The 21,586-nt window shown below is 43.3% G+C and overlaps 1 protein-coding gene across 4 annotated transcripts in view; it reads left to right on the top strand.

Moving 5' to 3' along the window:
• ebf2 (EBF transcription factor 2) overlaps window positions 1-16,418 on the top strand; it is a 29,151-nt gene extending 12,733 nt beyond the window's left edge. For 2 of the 4 annotated variants that reach the window (XM_063897553.1, XM_063897552.1), the window contains exons 7-16: window positions 10,057-10,138; window positions 11,563-11,704; window positions 12,724-12,854; window positions 13,060-13,186; window positions 13,299-13,387; window positions 13,501-13,566; window positions 14,076-14,247; window positions 14,339-14,521; window positions 14,605-14,775; window positions 14,952-16,418. In XM_063897553.1, the coding sequence (XP_063753623.1) occupies window positions 10,057-10,138; window positions 11,563-11,704; window positions 12,724-12,854; window positions 13,060-13,186; window positions 13,299-13,387; window positions 13,501-13,566; window positions 14,076-14,247; window positions 14,339-14,521; window positions 14,605-14,775; window positions 14,952-14,983 (1,195 nt within the window). In that variant the 3' untranslated portion in view covers window positions 14,984-16,418. Of the gene's footprint in view, window positions 1-10,056; window positions 10,139-11,562; window positions 11,705-12,723; window positions 12,855-13,059; window positions 13,187-13,298; window positions 13,388-13,500; window positions 13,567-14,075; window positions 14,248-14,338; window positions 14,522-14,604 lie in introns of all 4 variants that reach the window. The other 2 variants (XM_063897551.1, XM_063897550.1) reach the window with 1 other exon arrangement.
• Window positions 16,419-21,586: the final 5,168 nt, after the last annotated feature.

Here is a 21,586-nt window from a genome sequence, read left to right as displayed (position 1 = left end):
GTAGGTAGGTAGGTAGGTAGGTAGGTAGGTAGGTAGGTAGGTAGGTAGGTAGGTAGGTAGGTAGGTAGGTAGGTAGGTAGGTAGGTAGGTAGGTAGGTAGGTAGGTAGGTAGGTAGGTAGGTAGGTAGGTAGGTAGGTAGGTAGGTAGGTAGGTAGGTAGGTAGGTAGGTAGGTAGGTAGGTAGGTAGGTAGGTACTTTATTTATCCCAAGTTGGGAAATTGTTTCAAGTTTGTTGATAAGCAGACTGAGTTGTTGGAGATCACTCTGTAGACTGATCAGGTCGCAGTGTTTCTGGATTGCTCTCACTACCTGCCACATCACACTGATGCACATATTACCTTGCATAAATCACCTGTGTGCCACACATGCAGAGAAAGAGAGTCAGACAGACTGGTCCCATCAGTCCGCTGTCACTGGTCTCTGTCCAGTCCCTCCAGACCCCCTGTCAGCGAACCCCTCAGGCAGGGGGCCAGGCAAGGTGGCGACAGGGGCCTGAGGCTCCAGTGCACACCGCCTCACACAGCGGAGCGGCACACAGGCTGGACCACTGAGCAGCTGGCACCGGACCGCGGGGATGGCTCCTCCCTGGGGGCAATGCTAGGGAGAGAATGACACAAAAACAGACAGGGAGAGAAAACACAATGTCTAGAATATCAAATTCAATGACAGGTACGGCTTCAAACTCACTCAGAGTTAGACTGGGGAAAATGAGTTCAGGGACCTTTTTGTGGGGCTTTCTCCGATGTGGTCTCATCTGAAATCGGAAGATCCTGCTCTCCAGTTTGCACAGGAAGTGTATAATGGGTAGAAGGTTATGAGCTGAGTTTATGTTTGGTCACCTTTGCTCCGCTCCGGCCAGTGTTAGCTGTTCTGGCTTGAACCCTGACACCAGGAATAGGCCTGGTTTGTTTTTTTTGAGAGAGCCTACAGAGGGGAAGTCGGAAGCAGAGAGTGGTGGAGAAATGTTTTGACAGGAAATGGGAATGGACTACCAATGGACTAATGTGGAGGAACACCAGGGGGGCTTTTAGAGTGGGTGGGATGGGGGGCAAATTAGAAGTTTTGGGTTGCAGCTCAATGGCAGTCTGAAAGGCCTCGCACTCGCAGAGAGGCTGGGGAAAACCCTCTCATTTGTCTGGCCACTAATAGGGTTCACCTTTGGTTGAGCAGTGTAGAGATTAAGTAGGGGCACTCAGAGGATCAGAAGAGGGCAGATTAGTGTGATTTAGAGGTACTTCAGATCGCAGGCAAGTGAGCGCTGTGTTTGTGTGTGTTTGTGGGTTTATTCTTCATGTGAAATTCCTGCATTTGCCATTTATTTTGTAAGGGGATCTCGTATCAGGATCTCATGTGGGTGTGGAGTCAGAGGCCAGTGAGCAGTGGTATTTAGGAACAAGGGCTGTTTTCTTTGGCTGGATGCTGCCGCTGTGGGTGGAGCTGTTAGGGTGTGTGCATGTGTGTGTGTGTGTGTGTGATGGGGATCGGTCTTAAATTTCACTAATGACTTAACAATGCCCCCTGGTGCAGGGCCGGCCCCACCAGCCACCTTGTTTGTTTGTTTGTCTTTTTATCTAAAATCTATATTTCTCCCAGGAGTTACATTTCTCCAGCCCTTTCACTTTTTGAAAAAAGGTCCTAACACTAATATTTACACATCTGCAGAATTTCTTAAATAAAATGTGATTAAGTATCTTTATTGGCTAATGCTGGAGGCAGTGGTTATCCCTCCTGTGGGACATGTAAAAAAGGCAATGCTATTGTGCAGATACAGTTTTGAATCCTTAAATCAACTCCTTATTTGCACTTTTAAAGCACTATGCTTACAGAAGAATGTGGGACTGAGTGCAGTCTAAAAAGTACATAAAGTCAAAGCAAAGCAGACGTGTCATTTCGTGTTTTGTTGTTGAATCTTTAATGCAACAGATGTCATGTTTTCCTCATTATGGAGGAAACGTTAAAGCAACACCGGAAACAGCCTTTAATATTTAGAAATGTTATATTATTCTACAATTATTTAGTTGGGCAAACTTCTGAATTCCTATATAATATAGTTTCTATATCGTATTGGTACTTTTTACTCAAGAACAATATCTGAATACTTTCTCTGTATGGTACTTGGCTGGTATGGTCCATGTCAGTATGTGGGTGTGGATGGTTTCTAGGGTTGCATAGGATAAGTACTGATGTCCCTGACATATTTGTAGAAAGAAGTTTCAACTCACTATACTTTACTATATCGCATTGGTACTTTCACTCGAGTAAAATATCTGAACAAACAAAAGAGGAAAATGCATATCATATTTTGGATACGTGTGTGTGTGTGTGTGTGTGTGTGTGTGTGTGTGTGTGTGTGTGTGTGTGTGTGTGTGTGTGTGTGTGTGTGTGTGTGTGTGTGTGTGTGTGTGTGTGTGTGTGTGTGTGTGTGTGTGTGTGTGTGTGTGTGATGGTCCTGATGAATCTGTCAGGTCTGAGGGCAGGGGGTGATGTGACTGCTGACAGGCGCCCAGCAGGCATGCTGAGAGCCCCAACAGTCAGCCTCCCTCCAGCCTCCCCGCCGCCCGGCTCCCCTTCTCCTCTCTCGATCCTCGGCTCCACACATTTGCTGTGTATTAGCCACGGACAGTAAATTACAGCACCCTGGACTTCTGAGTGATTCCATTCCCATCTCTTCACACGTTCTTCCTCTCCTCCTGCGGCACCATTATCCAGCTCACCTTCTCTCGCGTCTGTCTATCTCCCTCTCTCATTTTGATCTGCTTTCCTCCCCCCTGTCTATCATATTCGTCCTGGCTCTTCGACTTCCCTCAACCCTGTCAGATTTCTCTCCCCTTTCTGTCTATCCCTCACTTCTGCTTTACTTCCCATCCTCTGTACTTCTATTGTGTCACGCTACACAGCGTTCCCTCCCTTACACATCCCCTCCGCTCCCCCTTTACTTTCTTACAAGCAGGTCCCTGTTGTCTAGGCTTCACAGGTTTCTCAGCTGCTTCTCTCTCTCTTTCGTCCTCCTTCCTATCCCTCTCTCCCACCCTCTCCTTCCCTCCCCCTCTTTGCCCCCCCCCCCCCCTCCTTCTCTCTCTTTCTGGAAACAGATGTTGTTTGTCAGATCTTATCATTACTGGCTAATTAAGAAGACATCTCTTCTCCTTCTGTTGTTGCTTCTCTTTCCTCTCCTCTCCCTCTCGGTGGCATCCATCCCAGATTCATTGTTCTTCTCTGAGAGAGGTTTGGGTCGAGCTTTGATACACACATGTTATTGGTAAATCTGATTAGTGGCTGATTGATAGAAATGCTATTGAAAAAGCAAGATTGGTGTTGGTGTATTGCAGATGACCTCTGGTATGTTTGAAATCTATTCAGCTGTACGGGGTGCTCCATGTCTCCATTCGACAGTTGAGAGTATATTTTGAATCTGCGTCCCTCAGGACACGCCGAGCATGCTGGGAGAGGTGAAGCCACTGATGGGACTTCTATTCCCTCTCCTGGTTGTGAATTCATGTTCTCCAGACTCTGAATATCTCTCCATATCCATCTATTTGGCAGGCTGACCGTTGTCCCATGTGGCCGAGCTTTGTATGCAATCTATGTTTTGGCCGAGCCTGGGAGACTGAAACATTAATTTATTTCAAATTGTGGCGATGCACATTTAGCAGCTTGCGAGAGGTTATGCAGTAAAACACTTTAGCACCCAGGAGAAACCTCGTTGAAACACTTGAGTGCCTCTTGTATACTCTTCCCATCATTCCACTTTCCTTGCCTCAGCCCTCCTTTTCTCTCAGCTCTGCTGTGCCTCAGTCACTTTTGCGGTGGCAAGCTTGAAGGTTTTACAGCGCTACCAAGCTCTATAAATCAGCACTAGTGGTTTAAATGTTTGGCTTTGTCACAGTTCTCAAGTTTAGAGGCGGGGTGGGCTTGGGTTGAGGTTGCAGGGGTGAAGCCAGCCTGGGAGGCAACGGAGAAGAGGCCAGGAGGGGCAAAGCCAATCCACCAGGCAAATTCATAAGGACCCGAGTTCAGCCCATGTGCTTGCTGTCTGCCTAAACTACTTAGAGTCCATTTAACCACTGATCAACAAGACAGGGGTATACATGCATTTTATATGGTGCACCCACACACTCAAATGCTGACTTTCATTAAGTATTATGTCAATACAGTTCTGTATTTGATTAGTTGAAAGCAATAATATTAGTTTCAACTTAACATTATTGCTCTCAACTAACCTAATTCACAAAAAATTTACATTTGCATTTCAGCTGCATGATCAAAACTGATTCGGATTATGTTCTGTTATTCTACATACATTTTGTTTCGGAAAATTATCATCGAAATCAGTAATTATCTGAATAGGCAAACAATACTCTGAATACTGAGCTAGCATTACCATTTATCTCTACTGTATACATCTACTTTATTTCAGAGTTGAATATTGCACATTTTATTTCAGAGCGTTTATTCAATATTCGCTGGAAACTTCGATTCAGATTTTTGTACCAAACGGACTCATTCTGACTTTTAACTGCATGATATAATATTTTAACTTATAGATATTTTTAGTACTTTTTTGCTCACTTAATGGAGTACTGTTACAATATTGTATTGGTTCTTTCACTCAAGTACAAAATCTGAATACTTTCTCTGCCACTGTTTTGTACTGGTTTGAGGTCCATGTCAGCGTGTGGGTACGGATGTTTTTTAAGGTTGTACTGGAAAAGTACTGATGTCCCTGAGAATGTGGTGACCAGTCATTTGTGGAGAGAGGTTTCAACTGTCACAATCTTGTAAAAATGTAGAAAACACTGCAGCTGTTGACTGATTTCTGGATGCGCGTTATACAAGCTGTTATAAAAAAAGTGGGCAAAGACTACCATGGAGTCGGTTTGGCTATAAGACGTTTCCTGGTGAAAGGCGAGTGAAGCTGATGCCACAGATATCCCTGTAAGTTTTAGGAGGCGGAGGAGGGGGGGTGGGGGGGTCGGACAGGGAGGCTGGTGTGAAAGGTCCTGTGGTGGTATGCGACAGAGGGGGTATCAGTTCATGGAGGGTTTTCTGTGCCCCATTAGCAGTGTCAAAGGTCATGTGCCCCGGGTGTTAACCCTGGTGACCAGTCTAGCTTCCAGTCTGCCAGGGGACCCAGGTCCAGGGGTATTTATTACTACTCCCCCCCCCCCCCCCCCCCAACTCACCACTCAATCCCCCAAACACAGCTCTCCCCATGGAGGAAAACAAAACACCTCCATCCCTCCCCCCAGCCGCTCCTTGGCCTGGGTACATGTACTAATTGGATGCATATCCATACACTGATGCGTGATGACCCATCTGTAGATTTGTGCCTTGCTGTGAAATATTCTTAGGTCAACACTGGTTTATCCAAATCCTATCACATAGCCATGAGCATTATGTTTTCATCCCATTACATGTTTTTATATATAATTAAGCTCGCAAACGTAAGCTTTGTACGAACTAATGAATGTTAGACATTTGTTTTTGGGGAATCTTTTATGCCAATGTGTATAATTTAGCATGATTGATTATGCACAGTCGGTATTTGCCTTTGTGTATTTTCCTGTGAAATCACGCATCGAATGTGTGTGTGGTTTGTACAGCCAGCGTGTGACATACGCATGCATACATGCACAGATCTGGGCCTGCTGCATGAGTTAGTGCGCTCAGTGTGTGAGTGTGGCAGAGGAAGGCCCTCAGCATGTCAGTATGTTTTAATGCTTCACATCTGGTTTCCTAATTTTCCTCCCACCCTCCCTGCCCTCCCCTCAGCTCCCCTCCACCGCGATGTCAGGACACTGTTTTGTTTTTTCAGTGTGGAGGGCGGGGGGTGATGGAGGGGATGTCTGATGAGTGATGGCCCTGAATACAGGACAACAACATTCTCCCTCTCTCTCCCCTCTTCCACAACTCTCTGAATCTCTAATGCTCTTTTTTGTCTTATTTCTCACAATCAAAAGCAAACGAGAGCTTCATGGTCACATAGATGAGGAGAATGAAGCTCTTTTTCAGTGTTCACCTCTCTTTTTTACTTAAGTCTGAGCAGCAGGGCGTCCACATCTGCTGCCCAAAAGTTATGATAACCTCTTTCTCCTCAATTTGTTCCTGTAAAATTTCCCCTGTCCTATTTTTCTACCAAAGCATACATTTGTCATTATTAAAAAAGGCAAAATATGAGAGGAGAAAGTTTCATTGCTCACTAACTTGAACTCTGCGTTAAAGCCTCATGCAACCCATTCTTCAAGAGCCGCTGCTACCCGTAAACCTTCATTTACAATCAGCACAGAGGGCGATGTGTTTTATGTCTATGTGAAAAGGCAGTTTATGTCAACAGTGATTAGTGCTGATGAATGCCTATGAACATTTTTGTTAGGGGTCCTGCGCTGCTTAGGTGCTCATTGCATGATTAAGGCCATATGTACAGCCCAATGTGTAACACTTATGTGTAACAGATGTCCCAACGGACTGAGAAACGTGAAACCGAGGGTCCACACCAGGGGTGAAATATTTAGAAAAACAGCATTTCTGTTTTTGTTTTTAGTGTCGTGGCTTGCTGATTGGAAGTTAAAATAGTTTTAGCTAAGCATTTTGTCACCTTTGGGATGTCTGACATTCACTGAGGCCTGTGTTTAGTCTTGGGAACTGAAGCAGATGCAGACAAAAGGTATTGGAGGCCTTGACAGAGATGCAGAAGTGAACAGAGAATAAAAAAAACAGACTCCCCGTGGAGCCACAATGGAAATGGATCCCGAGGTTTAAAGCGTGTGTCTGTTTTGTTTCTGTTTCCTGTCTTAAGTGTGTCTTTGGAGGTAAATGTTGCGGTCTCTATTCCTGGCCACACTTAATTGACTAGTTATTTAATGCTCTTTTCAGTTATTGGAGAATGAGTTTTATGATTATGAGTTTACACAATGGACTTTAGAGATACAATATAACAGTTTATAAGTTGAACCGCGTTTCCCATTAGCTTTATTTGCACTTGTTGCTCACCTCACAGTGTTTTAATCAAACAGAATCGCTATTTTACACCTGCTTCACACAATATAAAGTATGTGAAGAAAAAGGCACACATTAAATATGAAAACGCTTAATAACGGAGTCCTTGGGAGATAGCCTTTCTGTGACATGAAGATCACCTCCAATTCTTCGCATGTTCTCCTCATATCTTCCCTCTGGATGGGGAGGTGTGTGGGTGTATTACATTACCAAAACAAAAACAAACAACAGCAATATTAAACTTTTGCAACCACAATAGGGGAGGGGATAAAAAAACAGAGGGTCCTCGACTTCTTATTAATTATGCAAGATTAGTCTAATTATAATTCAGCAAATGAATGTGTGGCAGAAGGTGCGAGGCGACGGTGCTGGGAGATTTGCATGTTAAGTGGGCAGGGGGAAGCGGCTAATGCATGCTAATATATGCGTCAATGTCTCGCTTTAATTTCAGCATTTGCAGCTGTGTGCGTCCGAACTGAGGGGGGTGAAAAGTTGACTCAATGGGTTTTTGGGAGGGGGGGCAAAGGTGGGGGTGTCTGTGTATTAGAGTGTGCATGCATGCATGTGAATGTGTGGTTCTGTGTGTGTGTGTGAGGCATCTGGTGTCATCTAAACAAGAAATGATGAGAAGAAGTCAACAAACAAGGTCAAGAACCCTCAAAAAGTGCACAAAGCCTGAGATGGAGTAGACAACCCCTCAATTAGGGTTGCGATATAAGCTTGCTAGTTGTATCATGTCCGTCAATCAAATTAATGATGACTGCTGGTTGGATTAAAATGTAGTGGCCGACAAGCAAGTGGCATAGGAAACGCTTGTGGCTAAACCACAGCTATGGACGAGGGCATTGAACCAAAAATGTGAAACCCTGTATGGACTAACCTCATCTTGTAAATGAAGGCCTTTAAAAAGGAGCCATAATGTAAAAATAACTGCCCAGGATAAAACATACATGCAAAGGAGGCAGTAAAATGAAACAGCACACTTTTGACTGTGGTCACTGTTCAGAGAAAGGAAACAAACTATAACTTTCCTTGCAGTGTATAATTTCTGATTTAGAATCGAGGTAAACTAGTACTGACAGGGTGTATAATGGGCAACTGTATGGAAGGACGTTAAAAGTCATACTGATGAGGAAAGAAAAGAAAGAAGGAAATAGGAGAGGTACAAATGTGCACTTTTACATATTTCCAACCAAAACTGAGGTTTAGCGCAGCTTTAAGGTTGGAGGTCCGAGCTCTCGCTGATAAATTATAACCTCGCTCTGCCAACAACAATATTGATTGTCCTGCAACGAAATAGCTCAAATCAAGAAATATAGGACACACTGTTGGAACTGAGATCTAGTTTAAAGCCAGGTCCTGTTCGCAAGGGAGGAAGGTGGAGCGAGTGATGGGAGAATAGCGAGTAAAAACTGACGGAATGAGGGAGAGATTAGTATTCGATGGGAGGGTTCAGGGCTGTGGAGCCAATATGAAGTTCCTCTCCAAACAACTGCTCTCCATTAAGATGACTTATATTTGCAGAGAGCACAGTGTGGGTGGCATTGGAGCTAACCATGTAGCCCAAAAAACCACTGTCTCCCTCTAAAGCCTTTTTCTCCAGCACTGTTGTTGTTTGTTTAATTGGAACATGTATGGATGTGTTTTCCACTGGCACGTCTAAGTTGTGTTGTTTGCACAGTGAAGTGGACATCTGGTTTGAGGGCTATATATTTGCCAATTGCCATAATTCTGTCACAATGCCTCATTGCTTCATGCTCATTTTTCTTTCCTTTTGATTTAATACACATCTTCTGCCTAATATTTCTTCACCGTGAGATTTGTGTGGATCTTCTCAGCCTTGTTTGTACCTCAAAGGCTCAACAGAACCACAGTGTGGATATGCAATGAAACCCTTAAGTCACAGGCTCCTTGAACAATGCAACATAAATATATATAAGGCACAAAACAAATTTAAGAAGTGGAAAATAAAATAGTGCAAAGGAATGTTGCAAGACAATGGTGCAAGTAGAATAGAATAAGATGAGCTAAAATTAAATTCTGTACAGTTAAATAAAATACTTCTTATTGTAAATTTAGATAAATATGTGCGATGCCCTCTTTATATACGTCTCTGCCTCTTACATTGCCAAGCCCGGCTCCTCGCTGTGTGTCAGAGATGGAATGCGTTCTTGTTGTTTCCGACTCTTTCCCATCGCTGTCTTGCCTCTCAGCGTTGGGACTTTGGGATTGCGGCAGAGCTGCGTTGCCATGGCAGCGGGCTATGTTGCCGAACTGTGCACACCTGGGATTTGGAGTCTCTCTCTCTCTCGCTGTACAGTCTCCATCTCTCTCCTATTTATTCCACCTTTTCTCTCTCAGCTTTTTTCTTTGGTGTAGCAGAGGCTATCAGCGCCCCGCTTTCTCTCAGCTTCTCTCAGTCTCCTCAGCCTATCACCCTCAAAAGTACGCTCACATACGTAATGAGAAACATACACTTGAAAACAAAATTCATGTCCATACCAGTGCCTGTGCTACCATCAATACCTTCCTCTTTCCACCTCCTCATTTCACTTTCTCTGTAGTTGTCTCCACTTCATTCCCCGGCCATTCCCATGTGGGGGTTCAAATACGGCATTGCGGGATACCACAGTCCCCTGAGTCCACTGGCATACATCACTGTCTCCAGTTTACTTTGAAACACAGCAGCGCTTTTCACCGGACTATGCTTCAAATTCACATCCCTTGATTTAAAGTGTAATAACATTGACTCTAATTCTGAGCTAAACAGCTGGCATTGATGTCAGAGCTGTAATCACGTAGACACACACACACACACACACACACACACACACACACACACACACACACACACACACACACACACACACACACACACACACACACACACACACACACACACACACCAGCCACAAGACCTGTTTCAGAAAAGTAATTAATGTCTTCTTTGAGTGCCAGTGTGTTGAAGGCTAGCAAATAACCCTGTACACAATTCTTTCATGTGATTTTTTTTTAAGTTTCTGATGTACAAACATGTGTCCTCTTATTTACCTTTGTAGGTTTTTCTTGAAGTTTTTCCTGAAATGCAACCAGAATTGTCTGAAGACGGCAGGAAACCCAAGGGACATGAGGAGGTTTCAGGTACAAAATGCATGTGCTTGTGTGTGAGTGGGGAGAGGGATGGTATATATCGGACTGAATATAGGAATCAACTTTTAATGAAATATACTTTTGCAGAACAGTACACTGATTTAACATTCTTGTCCGTTATAAGTAGATTCTATGTCCAATGCAAAGCTCTTATACAATCGGAAGACAAAGGAGGGAGTTAGAGGTGAAAGTTAAAAATCAATAAGGAGTCATAGGGACGGAAAGACAAACTAAAGGAGTCAGATATGTGGGAGACTTGGTCGTTGGGGTTCTGGGGTGCAGGAAATAGGTTGAGGTGTTTCAGGAAGTTGTCAAGAATTGAGTGATTGGCTCCAGATGGAGGAGGTCATGCTCCATGACCCAGGAAGTGGTCACAGGGGACACTCCCGCCCCACTTCCTCTGCCGTCTTTCAGCACCAGCGGCCCCTGTCTGGCATTCTCCTTCTCCCAGCAAAACCTCCATCCTTTCCCCTTCTCCGTGCTCCCTCTGTCTTCCACCGTGTTTGCTTTAACTCCTGGGATGTGACACATGCTGAGAAGTTATGAGCTCGCGGGCGCTCCAAGACTCTCATCTCTGGGTTAAAAGGTGATCAGAGCTGGACAGGAGTCTGCTGCTTGATCGATAATTTACAGTTATTTTCCTTTAGGTCCCCCTCCCTTTCCACCGCCTATAGCACATATGCTTTTTTCTCCTTTTCTTTCTCATGTTCCTTCACCTGCAAAATTACTGCCATGTGTTTATTTCGAAGGGAGAGCAAGGTTTTATCTTTACAGCCTGATTTTATTTAGAAAATGCACGTTATAAATAGTTTACTATTCAAATGACCTTTTCTCCCCAACACCTATTCCCGCTAACTCTCATACACATGTATTTTAAAGAAACGTATCATCAATTATAAAGCATCACTTTGACATTCATAGGAAAGACTCTACAAGTATCCTCTCATTAATGGTATGTGTCATCCATGCAAGGCAGATGTGGAAAGGGACACACACATGCTACGGCCAGAAAATCAAATTAGGGCCACTATATATCATCCACTGCTTTAACGGCCGGCAAAAATGGGAGATGTGGTCCATATGTTTGGTGTCATTGAAGGATCAGGAGGAGACAGCGATGGGCCTATTGCATGCTGTATGAATCAAAAAGTTAGGCAAGAGGCAGGGGAGGCCATATGGAGACCTGATGGAGGAGTGGAGGGGTGTATGAGCAGTGTCATCACCAGAATGCAGACATATTGTGAAGATCCCAGAGATGTCACATTACCTATTGAGAAATATTACTATCACCTGCATGGCCGAAACAAATTGTCGCTCAGGGATTTCTCTGTTGTAACCGGAGAGTGTGACTCGCAGCGTGCTGTCTCAGTTGTACACACACACACTCATGTATCTTCCTCCTGGCCTTCTTTCAGGTGGTCTTGTCCAGCACTGTGAGTGTAGACGGCCACATCCTTGCAGTGTCAGACAACATGTTCGTTCACAACAACTCGAAACACGGCCGGCGGGCCCGCAGATTGGAGCCAGGGGAGTCTGTGGAGAATTCAATGGAATATGGTGAGACACACCAAATCTATCTTTCCTTACACATGTGTACTGCCATCATTCACTCTCAGAAACATAGTATGAACTGTAGCAGCAGGTACTGGTGATGCTTAATGTCCATTTATAATCACCGTGATATATCAAAACATAACCAGCGGTGCTACTGAGGTCATTAACTGAGCTAATTACTACATCAATTAACTACTTGACTTCACATAAACCAAAGCTGACGATACAATCTAATCTTAAATCCACACCTTTTAACATATTTAACACAATTTATTATAGCACAGGATCCATCTCCACTTGTACGTCAACATGCCACATTTAAATCTGAATAGAAAAACACACATTACATTTGCCCTTCTGAGTAGTTCTTTTTCACTGCACTACATTTAACTGACAGCTTAAGTTAGTGACCATGTTTTAAAATGAGAGTGTTATAATTTTAAAAAACTACCCAGTAGAATATAAAGTAGTTAAAAATACCTCGACAACAGCGAGCCTAAACTTCAAATACCGCTTACACATATGTCTTTCAATGAGTGGAAAAAAACCAGACTAATTATTCATTCTGATCTTATTCTAAAATATTTCCTAATTTGATTAGTCTTTTTTAAATTATATTTTCATGCTAAACGACTTGTTTCCGTTATGAGCACATCTCTGGTAACAGGAGGTTTGAAGTGGTGCTTTTGCATAACTAGTTATGGAGAAGTTGTACAGAACATGATATTTCACTGGAGCTTCTTTACTGCTCTATAGGATTGCAGGTCATGTGATTATTTTCCTACATTAAGTTTTTTTTAGATTTCCCACCCTGTGAAGTTACTAATGTATAAAAAAACGACATAGATAGTATGAAGAAGCCATGAAATCAAGTTAGCTTCTAACTTTAAAGATTGGGCCTGAGCACTTTCCACAAATTCCCACTGCAACAGATTTAGCATGCTCTTTCCACTCTTTTTTTATCTGGTGCTCATCCTGCATTCAAACCCTGGGAGTAACTCTTGCTTTGCTCTCCTGTGCAGCCACCCCGTGCATCAAAGCCATCAGTCCCAGTGAGGGCTGGACCACCGGCGGGGCGATGGTCATCGTCATCGGGGAGAACTTCTTTGACGGGCTGCAGGTGGTGTTTGGCAGCATGCTCGTGTGGAGTGAGGTAGGAATTGTCTCCAAAACATCTCACTAATGATGGTACAGTCTGAAGCATATTTTGAAATGATATATATAGCATATGGCTTGTCTCATTATTTAGATGATTTATGGGAAGTCTACACAAATTAATCTTTTTTTCACAATGTCGTGTTAGCCTAAATATTTACAAGGCACGGGGGGTAATCATTTTGCTTGTTGTTTTTTCTTAGCTGATCACGCCGCACGCTATCCGTGTCCAGACTCCTCCTCGACACATCCCAGGGGTCGTGGAGGTCACACTGTCTTATAAATCCAAACAGTTTTGCAAGGGAGCACCGGGTCGCTTCATCTACACAGGTAATTAACACACTGTATTTGTTTGGATTCATAACAGGTCTTTGAGCATGACTTTTAAATAAACTTCAGTGCAGATTTGATTTTCACTGTGCTTCTTTTTACTGTATTTCAGCCCTAAATGAGCCAACTATAGATTACGGTTTCCAGCGCCTTCAAAAGGTCATTCCTCGACATCCTGGTGATCCAGAGAAACTAGCCAAGGTGAGAGACGCCCACATTACATACTCACTGATGATTTTCTTTAAGAAACTATTTATGCTAGCTAGACTCTATTAACAACGTGATATTAATGTTATACTTGATGTTCTTTGTAGGAGATCCTTCTGAAGAGAGCAGCAGATCTTGTAGAAGCCCTGTACGGAAACCCACACAGTAATCAGGTAAACAGTGGAAACTTTGTTACAATACCTCAAATATATACATAAAACATGCAGATATTTGAAAGACAACCAGGGATGTTGGAAGGTTTAGAGCATTAAATATTTATTGTGTACACACTGCATTGCTGCTGACCATTTTTCAAAGAATGCCATTAATAAAACAAAACTGGCTTCCTACTTTCCACGAAGCCACTAGTTTTCCATGCATTTCAGTAATTAACTTGCAGGGATTTTAAACCTGCTTAAGAAAGGTAATCCATCGGAGAGAATAATGAGAGGGGCTTATTTTTTTCAGCAAGAGAATACAGATCTGAGTCGATATGAATTTCAGTGTCAGGAAGCTTTAACATCTGAGATTTGACAGCTGCCAAAAAGTGTATTGGTCTTCGTGGAAACACTCACCTTAAGGGATTTTTCAACGGTTTAAAATATGACATCACCTAATCACTTCCTGGATCTGTGACTCTGTGAGCTTTTGCTAATGTCCTGTGTTGTTGTGTCTGCTGTAGGACATGCTGCTGAAGCGTGCAGCAGACATCGCCGAGGCGCTCTACAGTGTTCCCCGTCCTCACAGTCAGCTGCAGGCGCTGCCCAGCTCACCAGCCCACGGCAGTGTCATGGGCCTGGGCTCCTATCCTTCTCAGTTAGGCGTCAGTATTGGGGATCACGGGCAGAGCCAAGGTAAGCAAAAATAGACATACTGGAAATCATAAAGCTCTTTCTTCTGCTAATGAAACTCAGAACTGACCTGAACTTTATATTTTTCCTCCAGGTTACATTAGAAATTCCAGCAGTTTGTCTCCAAGGGGTTACCCATCAGCCTCCACTCCTCAGCAGTCAGGCTACGGGGGCGGTGGAGGGATGACTGGAGGCTATGGGACGGTTCCCATGACCAGTCTAGGAGTGCCTGGCTCTCCTGGTTTCAGCAGTGCCTCCCCCACAGGCTCTCCCTACAGTAAGACCCTATCCTGATCTATACATTTCTGAGTCCGCTGTGATATTCAAACTTGAGATTAATTGTTGCTCTCCCCTTTGCAGTAATGCCCTCCAGCCCCACTATACCAGGAAGCTCCAGCTCTTCATCGTCTCTCTTGCCTTTCTCCTCCTTCCCGTCTGCTGCTAAACAGAAGAGTGCTTTTGCTCCCGTCCTCAGGCCCCAGGGCTCTCCCTCCCCTGCCTGCCCCGCCTCAGGGGGGAACAGCTTCAGAGGTAGCCATCCGACTCACTATCTGACCCCCCTGTCTGAACTCACGAATGCAGTCTAACCCCTTCTACTAACCGCTCGAAAGCTTTGACTGAACAAGACAGAAAAAGTTGCTGGATGTACAATAATGCAAGACCTAATTGATTAGAATCATAGATTTTGTATATTTTTTTCTCTCCAGCGATGACGGGCCTGGTTGTTCCCTCGATGTAGCAAAGCATCCACCCAAATCTACCCCAGACCACTGCTTCACTTAGCCCATCCTTTGGCATAAAGAGGGAAGGGAGAGAGGGAAATTATCACTAGCAACCATGTATGACTTTCCCTCCTCAGCCTCCCCCCTGCCATTTCTTAGTCCCTTCTCCATCCAGCTGGATGAACGGGACAAAGTACAAAATGTCCAAAGACCAGCCATGTACTCTGGAGGCAGAGCACATTACTTCGCCCTCAAGTACAGACCTTAACTACAGACAAAGCTCCTTAGCCGGCAGCACAAGAACGGACCATGTATCGCTGTGTGTGTCATGAAGCGTCTGCATTTTGAAAGGGAACAAAAGGAAAACTCAAGCTTCAACAGCATCTGTATTTGCTTCTGGCCCGCTGTCACATGCAGCATCTGATTTTTTCCAACAACCTTCCCAAACCTCGGCCAGAGACGTACGGGACGCGTTACGAGAGCATTGACGGACTACTCTGATGTAATGTTGCAGCTCCAAGAAGCAGGGTGCTATCTGTCTGTGTATGGACACCTGAAATGGCATGTGTGTACACTGTCTGTGAGTTAGCAGAAGGGTTTTTTTGTAGTACACTTTTTGAAGACAACTTACATTCCAGAAAAATAGACCCTTTATTTTTTGTTTCTGATCTCTACGGTTTTACAATGGAGAACTCTTTGTCTCAAGGGTTATTACTAAAGGAATTCATATATTGATTTATTTAAGAACAAGCAATTTAACTTATTATAGGTAGTTTAGGGAATAATATAAACGTGTTTTTATAAAGTGGTCTTTTCCAAATGAAGTTCTCACCAACTGCTTATTAATTTGCTAAATTATCATTTTGAGTCAGTGGTGGAGAAGATAAACTCTGACTTTCTTGGAATAAAAACGTCTTCTTCTTGCACAACAACATCTAAATGTTATGCCCTAAAGAAGGTTATTGTCCTTGTGTAAAGGAAAAATGTTATAGTTAGCCTTATCCTTTTTAATTTCACTTATAATGCATGCTTTGTCACACCAATGCCCTGATATTATTTCAATCCACGTTGCAACTTTATTTATATTTTCATAACTTATAGATTCATTTTAAATGTGCCAACCCAGTACATGTCTCTAGTCTCTATGCAGTACAGTAAATAAAAGCACAAACTGCTCAAAAGAAGTATTAGGTGTTCATTAATCCATACCATGTTGGTCTTACTCATTCATTTCTGTCATCACAATACAAACTTCATTCTCAGGACGTGAAAACAAAGAACACAAAGAGTAGATGACATTTGCAAATTTGTTTTTAGAGTTTGGTTGATTTTATTTATTTAAAAAAAATATTAGCAATTTAATATTATGTTTTTTGAAGCCATCTTTCTCTGAAACGGTACAAAAAATGGTTCAAATGTGATTTGTATATCTTAAGGTGTAATTATATTTTGTGCTCCAAATAAATCAAATAAGAAAATTGGGAATTGTCTTGGTGGCTTCTTTTTACATGTGTGCAGAGACAGACCTTCACACACCATGTATTATCTGACTATTTACTGGACATTAAGATTATCCGACAAAGCTGCACATCTCAGGATTTATTTTTGTGCCCGTTACCTGTGTGCTCGTGCAGCTTGCAACACTGTTTTGTATACATAGCTGATGAGCCGCAGCATCTTAATTGTGATGCGAGCGTTAAAGACTGAGTAGAGCATGTCAAGATAAACAACAACACCCCCCTTCTCTCTCCTCTTCAATAAGCCTGCTTTTCTCCGAGGACCGAGCCTCCTGGGGCCCGAGTGAGAACCACATGAGTCTCCCTCCAAAGCGTCCCCCTTCCCTCTGTTAAAACACACGCACACACACACCTAGACATGTGCCTCACCACTGCCTTATTTATCCGGTCTTTGTTTGGTACTGCTTCATCCCGTCTTTCTTTCTCTCCTCTCTTTTGCTCCCCTGAAATGGCCCTTCTGTGCTAATGTAATTAGCACTGGTAAAGAAGGGCAGTTAATTACCCACTCTGTTTTGATCGGGTAATTAATGTTATGCCAGGAAACAGCAACTGTTTCATTAACATAGCGCTCAAAGCACTGAGGGGGCAGGGTAGCACCAAGTAGATGCACGTCTCTGTGTGTGTGTACTGTATGATACATGTATGGACAAAGTGTATCAACAGCTCAGCGACAGTGAGAGACATGTGGACTTCAAACCAGCACTGACCCTTTCTGTGATCTAACCTCAACAGCAAGTCACTGTTTCTCTCTGTTCTTTCTTTGTTACCATCAAGTGGCACCTGTCAAAAAAAAACTCTGGCTGCTGCCTCTTCTTCCTCCTAATCTCTCTCTCTTTTTTCTCTTTTGATTTGCTGTTAATTTGACAAGTTAAAGTCAGCTTTGTTCCCGGCACCTCAGCATTCATCTTGCTGAGTTCTCCTTCTGCCCAGTGGTGCAAGAGCCATATGCTTCTCTTTCCCACATGACTGTTTTGTTGCTACTGTTGTTGAGGCTGCTGCAGCACTATTGACTGTCTTCTGATCACATTTTGGATTAAGACAGGAAGAAAAGCCACCTGCCACCAAGTCGTTTCACATCACACTGTGTGCATAGCTTCAAAGGAGCATCTAGCTGCTGGGCATATGAGAGCAAACACCATGTCATCTTTCATTATCGATACTGCTTAAGTACTGATGAGCCTCCATGTTTAGGTAACAGTATTGTCTTCCTCAGGAAGCGTTATAGCACAAAATACACCCTTCCCCTTTTGTCTCTCAAGGGATGTGTTTGTGTTTATATACCCAATTAGCCCTCCGGCCACAGCATGGTCATGCATTAGACTGACATTAGCCCCGGGTGTATGTAACGTTGGTGTTTATAAAATACACTTTCTCATTTGAGGTACAATTTCAGGGGTGTGCGTGCCTTATTAGGCAGACAGGGGCAGAGCTTGACAGGGGTGGCCCACTGTTTTTCAAATAGATTGGTAGATGGGCTTCCACACACCCAGCCTGTGTCATTTGCCTTTGGCCCGTCAGTAAAACCCGCATTGTTGCCCATTAGACCACTGGACCCCGATTCCTTTTTCCAAAATGAGTCCCCCACCCTTTCTGCCATTCCCTTGGGTGTCAGTAGAGTGGGGTGGCAGATGGGACAGACACAGAGCTGCCCCATGAGACCACCCCCCCTCTCAACAAAATACACACACATATACACACATGTAAACATACACAAAAGCACATACACACATATAGGTGCACACACACGCTCAGACATGCATGCATGCGCATGCATAAGTACACACACACACACACACACACACACACACACACACACACACACACACACACACACACACACACACACACACACACACACACACACACACACAGCAACACATAGCTCTCCTGCACCCCCCCCCCCCCCCCCCAAACACAAACCTCATCTGTCAGCCTGCTGCTTTTGTCCAGACCACAGGAGTGTGTTCTGTGAACATGGAGTGACGTCTCTGTCCCTGCCTCTCTGCATCTGTGCTCTGTTTACCGGTGTGTGTGTGTGTGTGTGTGTGTGTGTGTGTGTGTGTGTGTGTGTGTGTGTGTGTGTGTGTGTGTGTGTGTGTGTGTGTGTGTGTGTGTGTGTATGAGGGAGAGACAGAACTGCACAGTAACAGCTGAAATGGATGAGATGTGTACCTAATATGATGCTTCTGAGGTGAATATCATTATAATAAAAGTCTGATCTTGCATTGAAAAGAGTACGAAACCTAGCAAGTTATAATGTTTATCATATTGATTTTATGTAGCCTTGAGATAGTTTAAGACAAATTCAACATATTTGATTTTAGTCCTGTATGCAGGCACAAGCATATATTTAAAATAAAGGCCTTTATTGTCCTTGTTGTTTTATTTAAACTTAGACAATGCTGGATTTCTTTTAGATATATTGGGTAGAAGAGTACTACTATACTGTATCATATGATATAAAATGTGTTTTATGTCAACAGTAGCTGGTAACTATGAGTGTCACATAAATGTGGTGGTGTATATAATGCTTTTAAAAACAAGAGTAGAAGTATGAATACGCATACAATGGAATACTCAACTAAATTACAAGTGTAACAAAATACAAACGTAAGTACACTTCTTTACTTTTCACCACTGCCTACTGTGCTAAACCATGCTATATCATACAATACAATAGCCTATATCTACTATATCCTTAACTCTTCTCCACTCCACTATAGACTGCTATACTGCAGGCCCACAATATCATCATTCATCTGTCCCTTAACTTTGTTATTTCTCAGGTCTGCCTTGTTAGTAAACTTGCCAAACATCATGAGTCTCCTTATAAAATATGCATAATGCAGAGTGTAGGATATATATTTTTATCTGTAGTAAATACTTTTTATGTCACGATCTTTCTCCTCGTCTGGGTATAATATTGACAATTAGCCAGATTAGAGGAGTGGGGTTTGTTATTTAGGACAAACGCATTTATTGGCTGTTTGTGCGCGCGCCTGTGTGAGGTGAGAAGGCCCCACACCGGTGATTAATTACAGCCCGGCCGCGTGACAGAGGTGGAGCTCTCGCGCTGCTGTCTGCTGCCGACACGGAGGGAAACCCAGTCTGGCTAATTGACCCGGCTTCTGTAAGGCCATCCATCAAGCGTGGCCCGAGTGGCCCCGTAAGAAACACATTATTCAGAGGTAAGTTAGTTAACCAACTAGCGCTCCACCATTCATTAATGCGTTTGTTCAATTATTCAATTAGCTCCTCTCCTGTCCGTCTCTCGGGCCAGCGCCTCGTGAAAGGTGCGGTTCACCAAATGAAATTAACAGGCAGCATAGCCAAAACCGAGCTTGTGGAAAGTTTTATTCAGTACACTAGCTTTGATTGATGTTTTCATAACGAGTATATCACTTTTGGCATTTAAGTAGCCAACTACAGCTGAGGCAGCTAGGCCCAGAGTAAGCAGAAAACACGCCATTTTGAGACACATGTTTCTGTTTCATCGGTTTTTATTTTTTTGCATTGAAATCATATTTCCTAGCACGTTTTAAACGGGAAACCAGTGGAGCATTGTGTTGCTTTATACAAAAAACAAGGAATCAGTGAGCCGGGATTCATTTAGTTCTTGAATCTAACTTCAGTGGCAGACTTTCAACTGCGTAGCTACAGTGAAGTTTTGTGACTCAGGCTTTTAAAAATTTTTTTTTTACGTTAAAGGCAATGAAGAGTCTTATTTTGTTGTACTCAAAGCCAAGAAACATCATTTCTTAAGACATCGACTTAAAAACCCAGTACTGCACCCCATCAAAAAGATCCCTATAGCCAACCAAAACAAAAAATAGAAAAATCTTATCAATAATGTGGCACTTTTTCTGAAGGACTCCTACATTGTTTTGATATAACCATAAGAACAATACTGCACTTGAGCCTCTGGGGTAACTGTCAGCCTGTCTGTTATTGGTCTCAGTACCTGCAGACCCAGAGAGAGCAGTGTCAGATCAGCTGTCTGTGGAGTCTGGGTGGTATGGTTATAGCAAAGGGAAAGATGCAGAAGCTCTCTGTGCTCTACACACCTGGTCAGGGCCCACACATGCTTTCATTCGACTTCCTCATGATATAAACTTTCCAGATATCTCACAAGAGAAGACATATGGAGACGCATGCTTGGTGCAAGCAGGGAGTAAATAATGTCTCGTCCCCAGGAGGTGACTTATCATACTGGGGTCTCTCCACAAATATGCTCCCTCCTCCCTTCCTGTGAGACTTGCAGAGGCAGAGAGTAATTGCAGCTGGGTCAAATCTAGTTGTCACAGTTGACCCTTTGCCAATGAAGTTATAGCTCTGTTTGTCCATGAAGAGGGGTATCAGCTTTTTATTGCTGCTCTAAACAGATGTGAGATGTCTGCAAACCAAAATAAATCTTGAGCCTTTAAATGGTCAAATTTCTCCCTTTTTTTTGTTGTGATTATCAAATTTCAGAGGCGCATTTGTGCTGTTCATGATCATCCTGGTTCATGCAAACTAAGTCTGAGGCGGCCCCATAGCGCCACCTACTTGTGAAACACCAAATCCAACATTCCCCAGTCTCCAGTGTTCTTCGATAGACTCATTTCCGCTGTTCAGCCTACAGTATTACAGTCCAGTATTTTTGTCACCATCTCATTTAGTTACAGGGTTTTTCTCCACATGATTTGGTGCAAGGAGCTTCATTTATATGTTACCGTATGTCAACTCTGTCACATCCAGCATGCCACTGATGGCAACACTGTGACAACAACCACAAACAACCGTTCTGTATGTCTCACTGTCCTCTGTTTACCAGCATGCATAAATATGCAGGAGGATATCTAATCAAATAAATCCATTCATTAGGAGAGCTGCTGGTATTTCTGCTCTTGCATTAATTACATAGTCATTACCATATCAATTAGAGAAATCAGAGATCATGTAATTAAGGTTTAACCAAAAGCACCTGCTGCCTCGGAGTGGTGTTGTGTGTGTGTGTGTGTGTGCGTGTGTGTGTGTGTGTGTTCGCGTCAGTCCTAATCTAATCTCTGGCCTTTGACAGGACTCCCCCTCATCAATCCTGAGCTGTCGGAATTCAGCTTTATT

Source organism: Eleginops maclovinus, chromosome 12, assembly GCF_036324505.1.
Source record: "Eleginops maclovinus isolate JMC-PN-2008 ecotype Puerto Natales chromosome 12, JC_Emac_rtc_rv5, whole genome shotgun sequence".
Lineage (NCBI taxonomy): Eukaryota > Metazoa > Chordata > Actinopteri > Perciformes > Eleginopidae > Eleginops > Eleginops maclovinus.
This window is presented reverse-complemented; position numbering and strand designations above follow the sequence as displayed.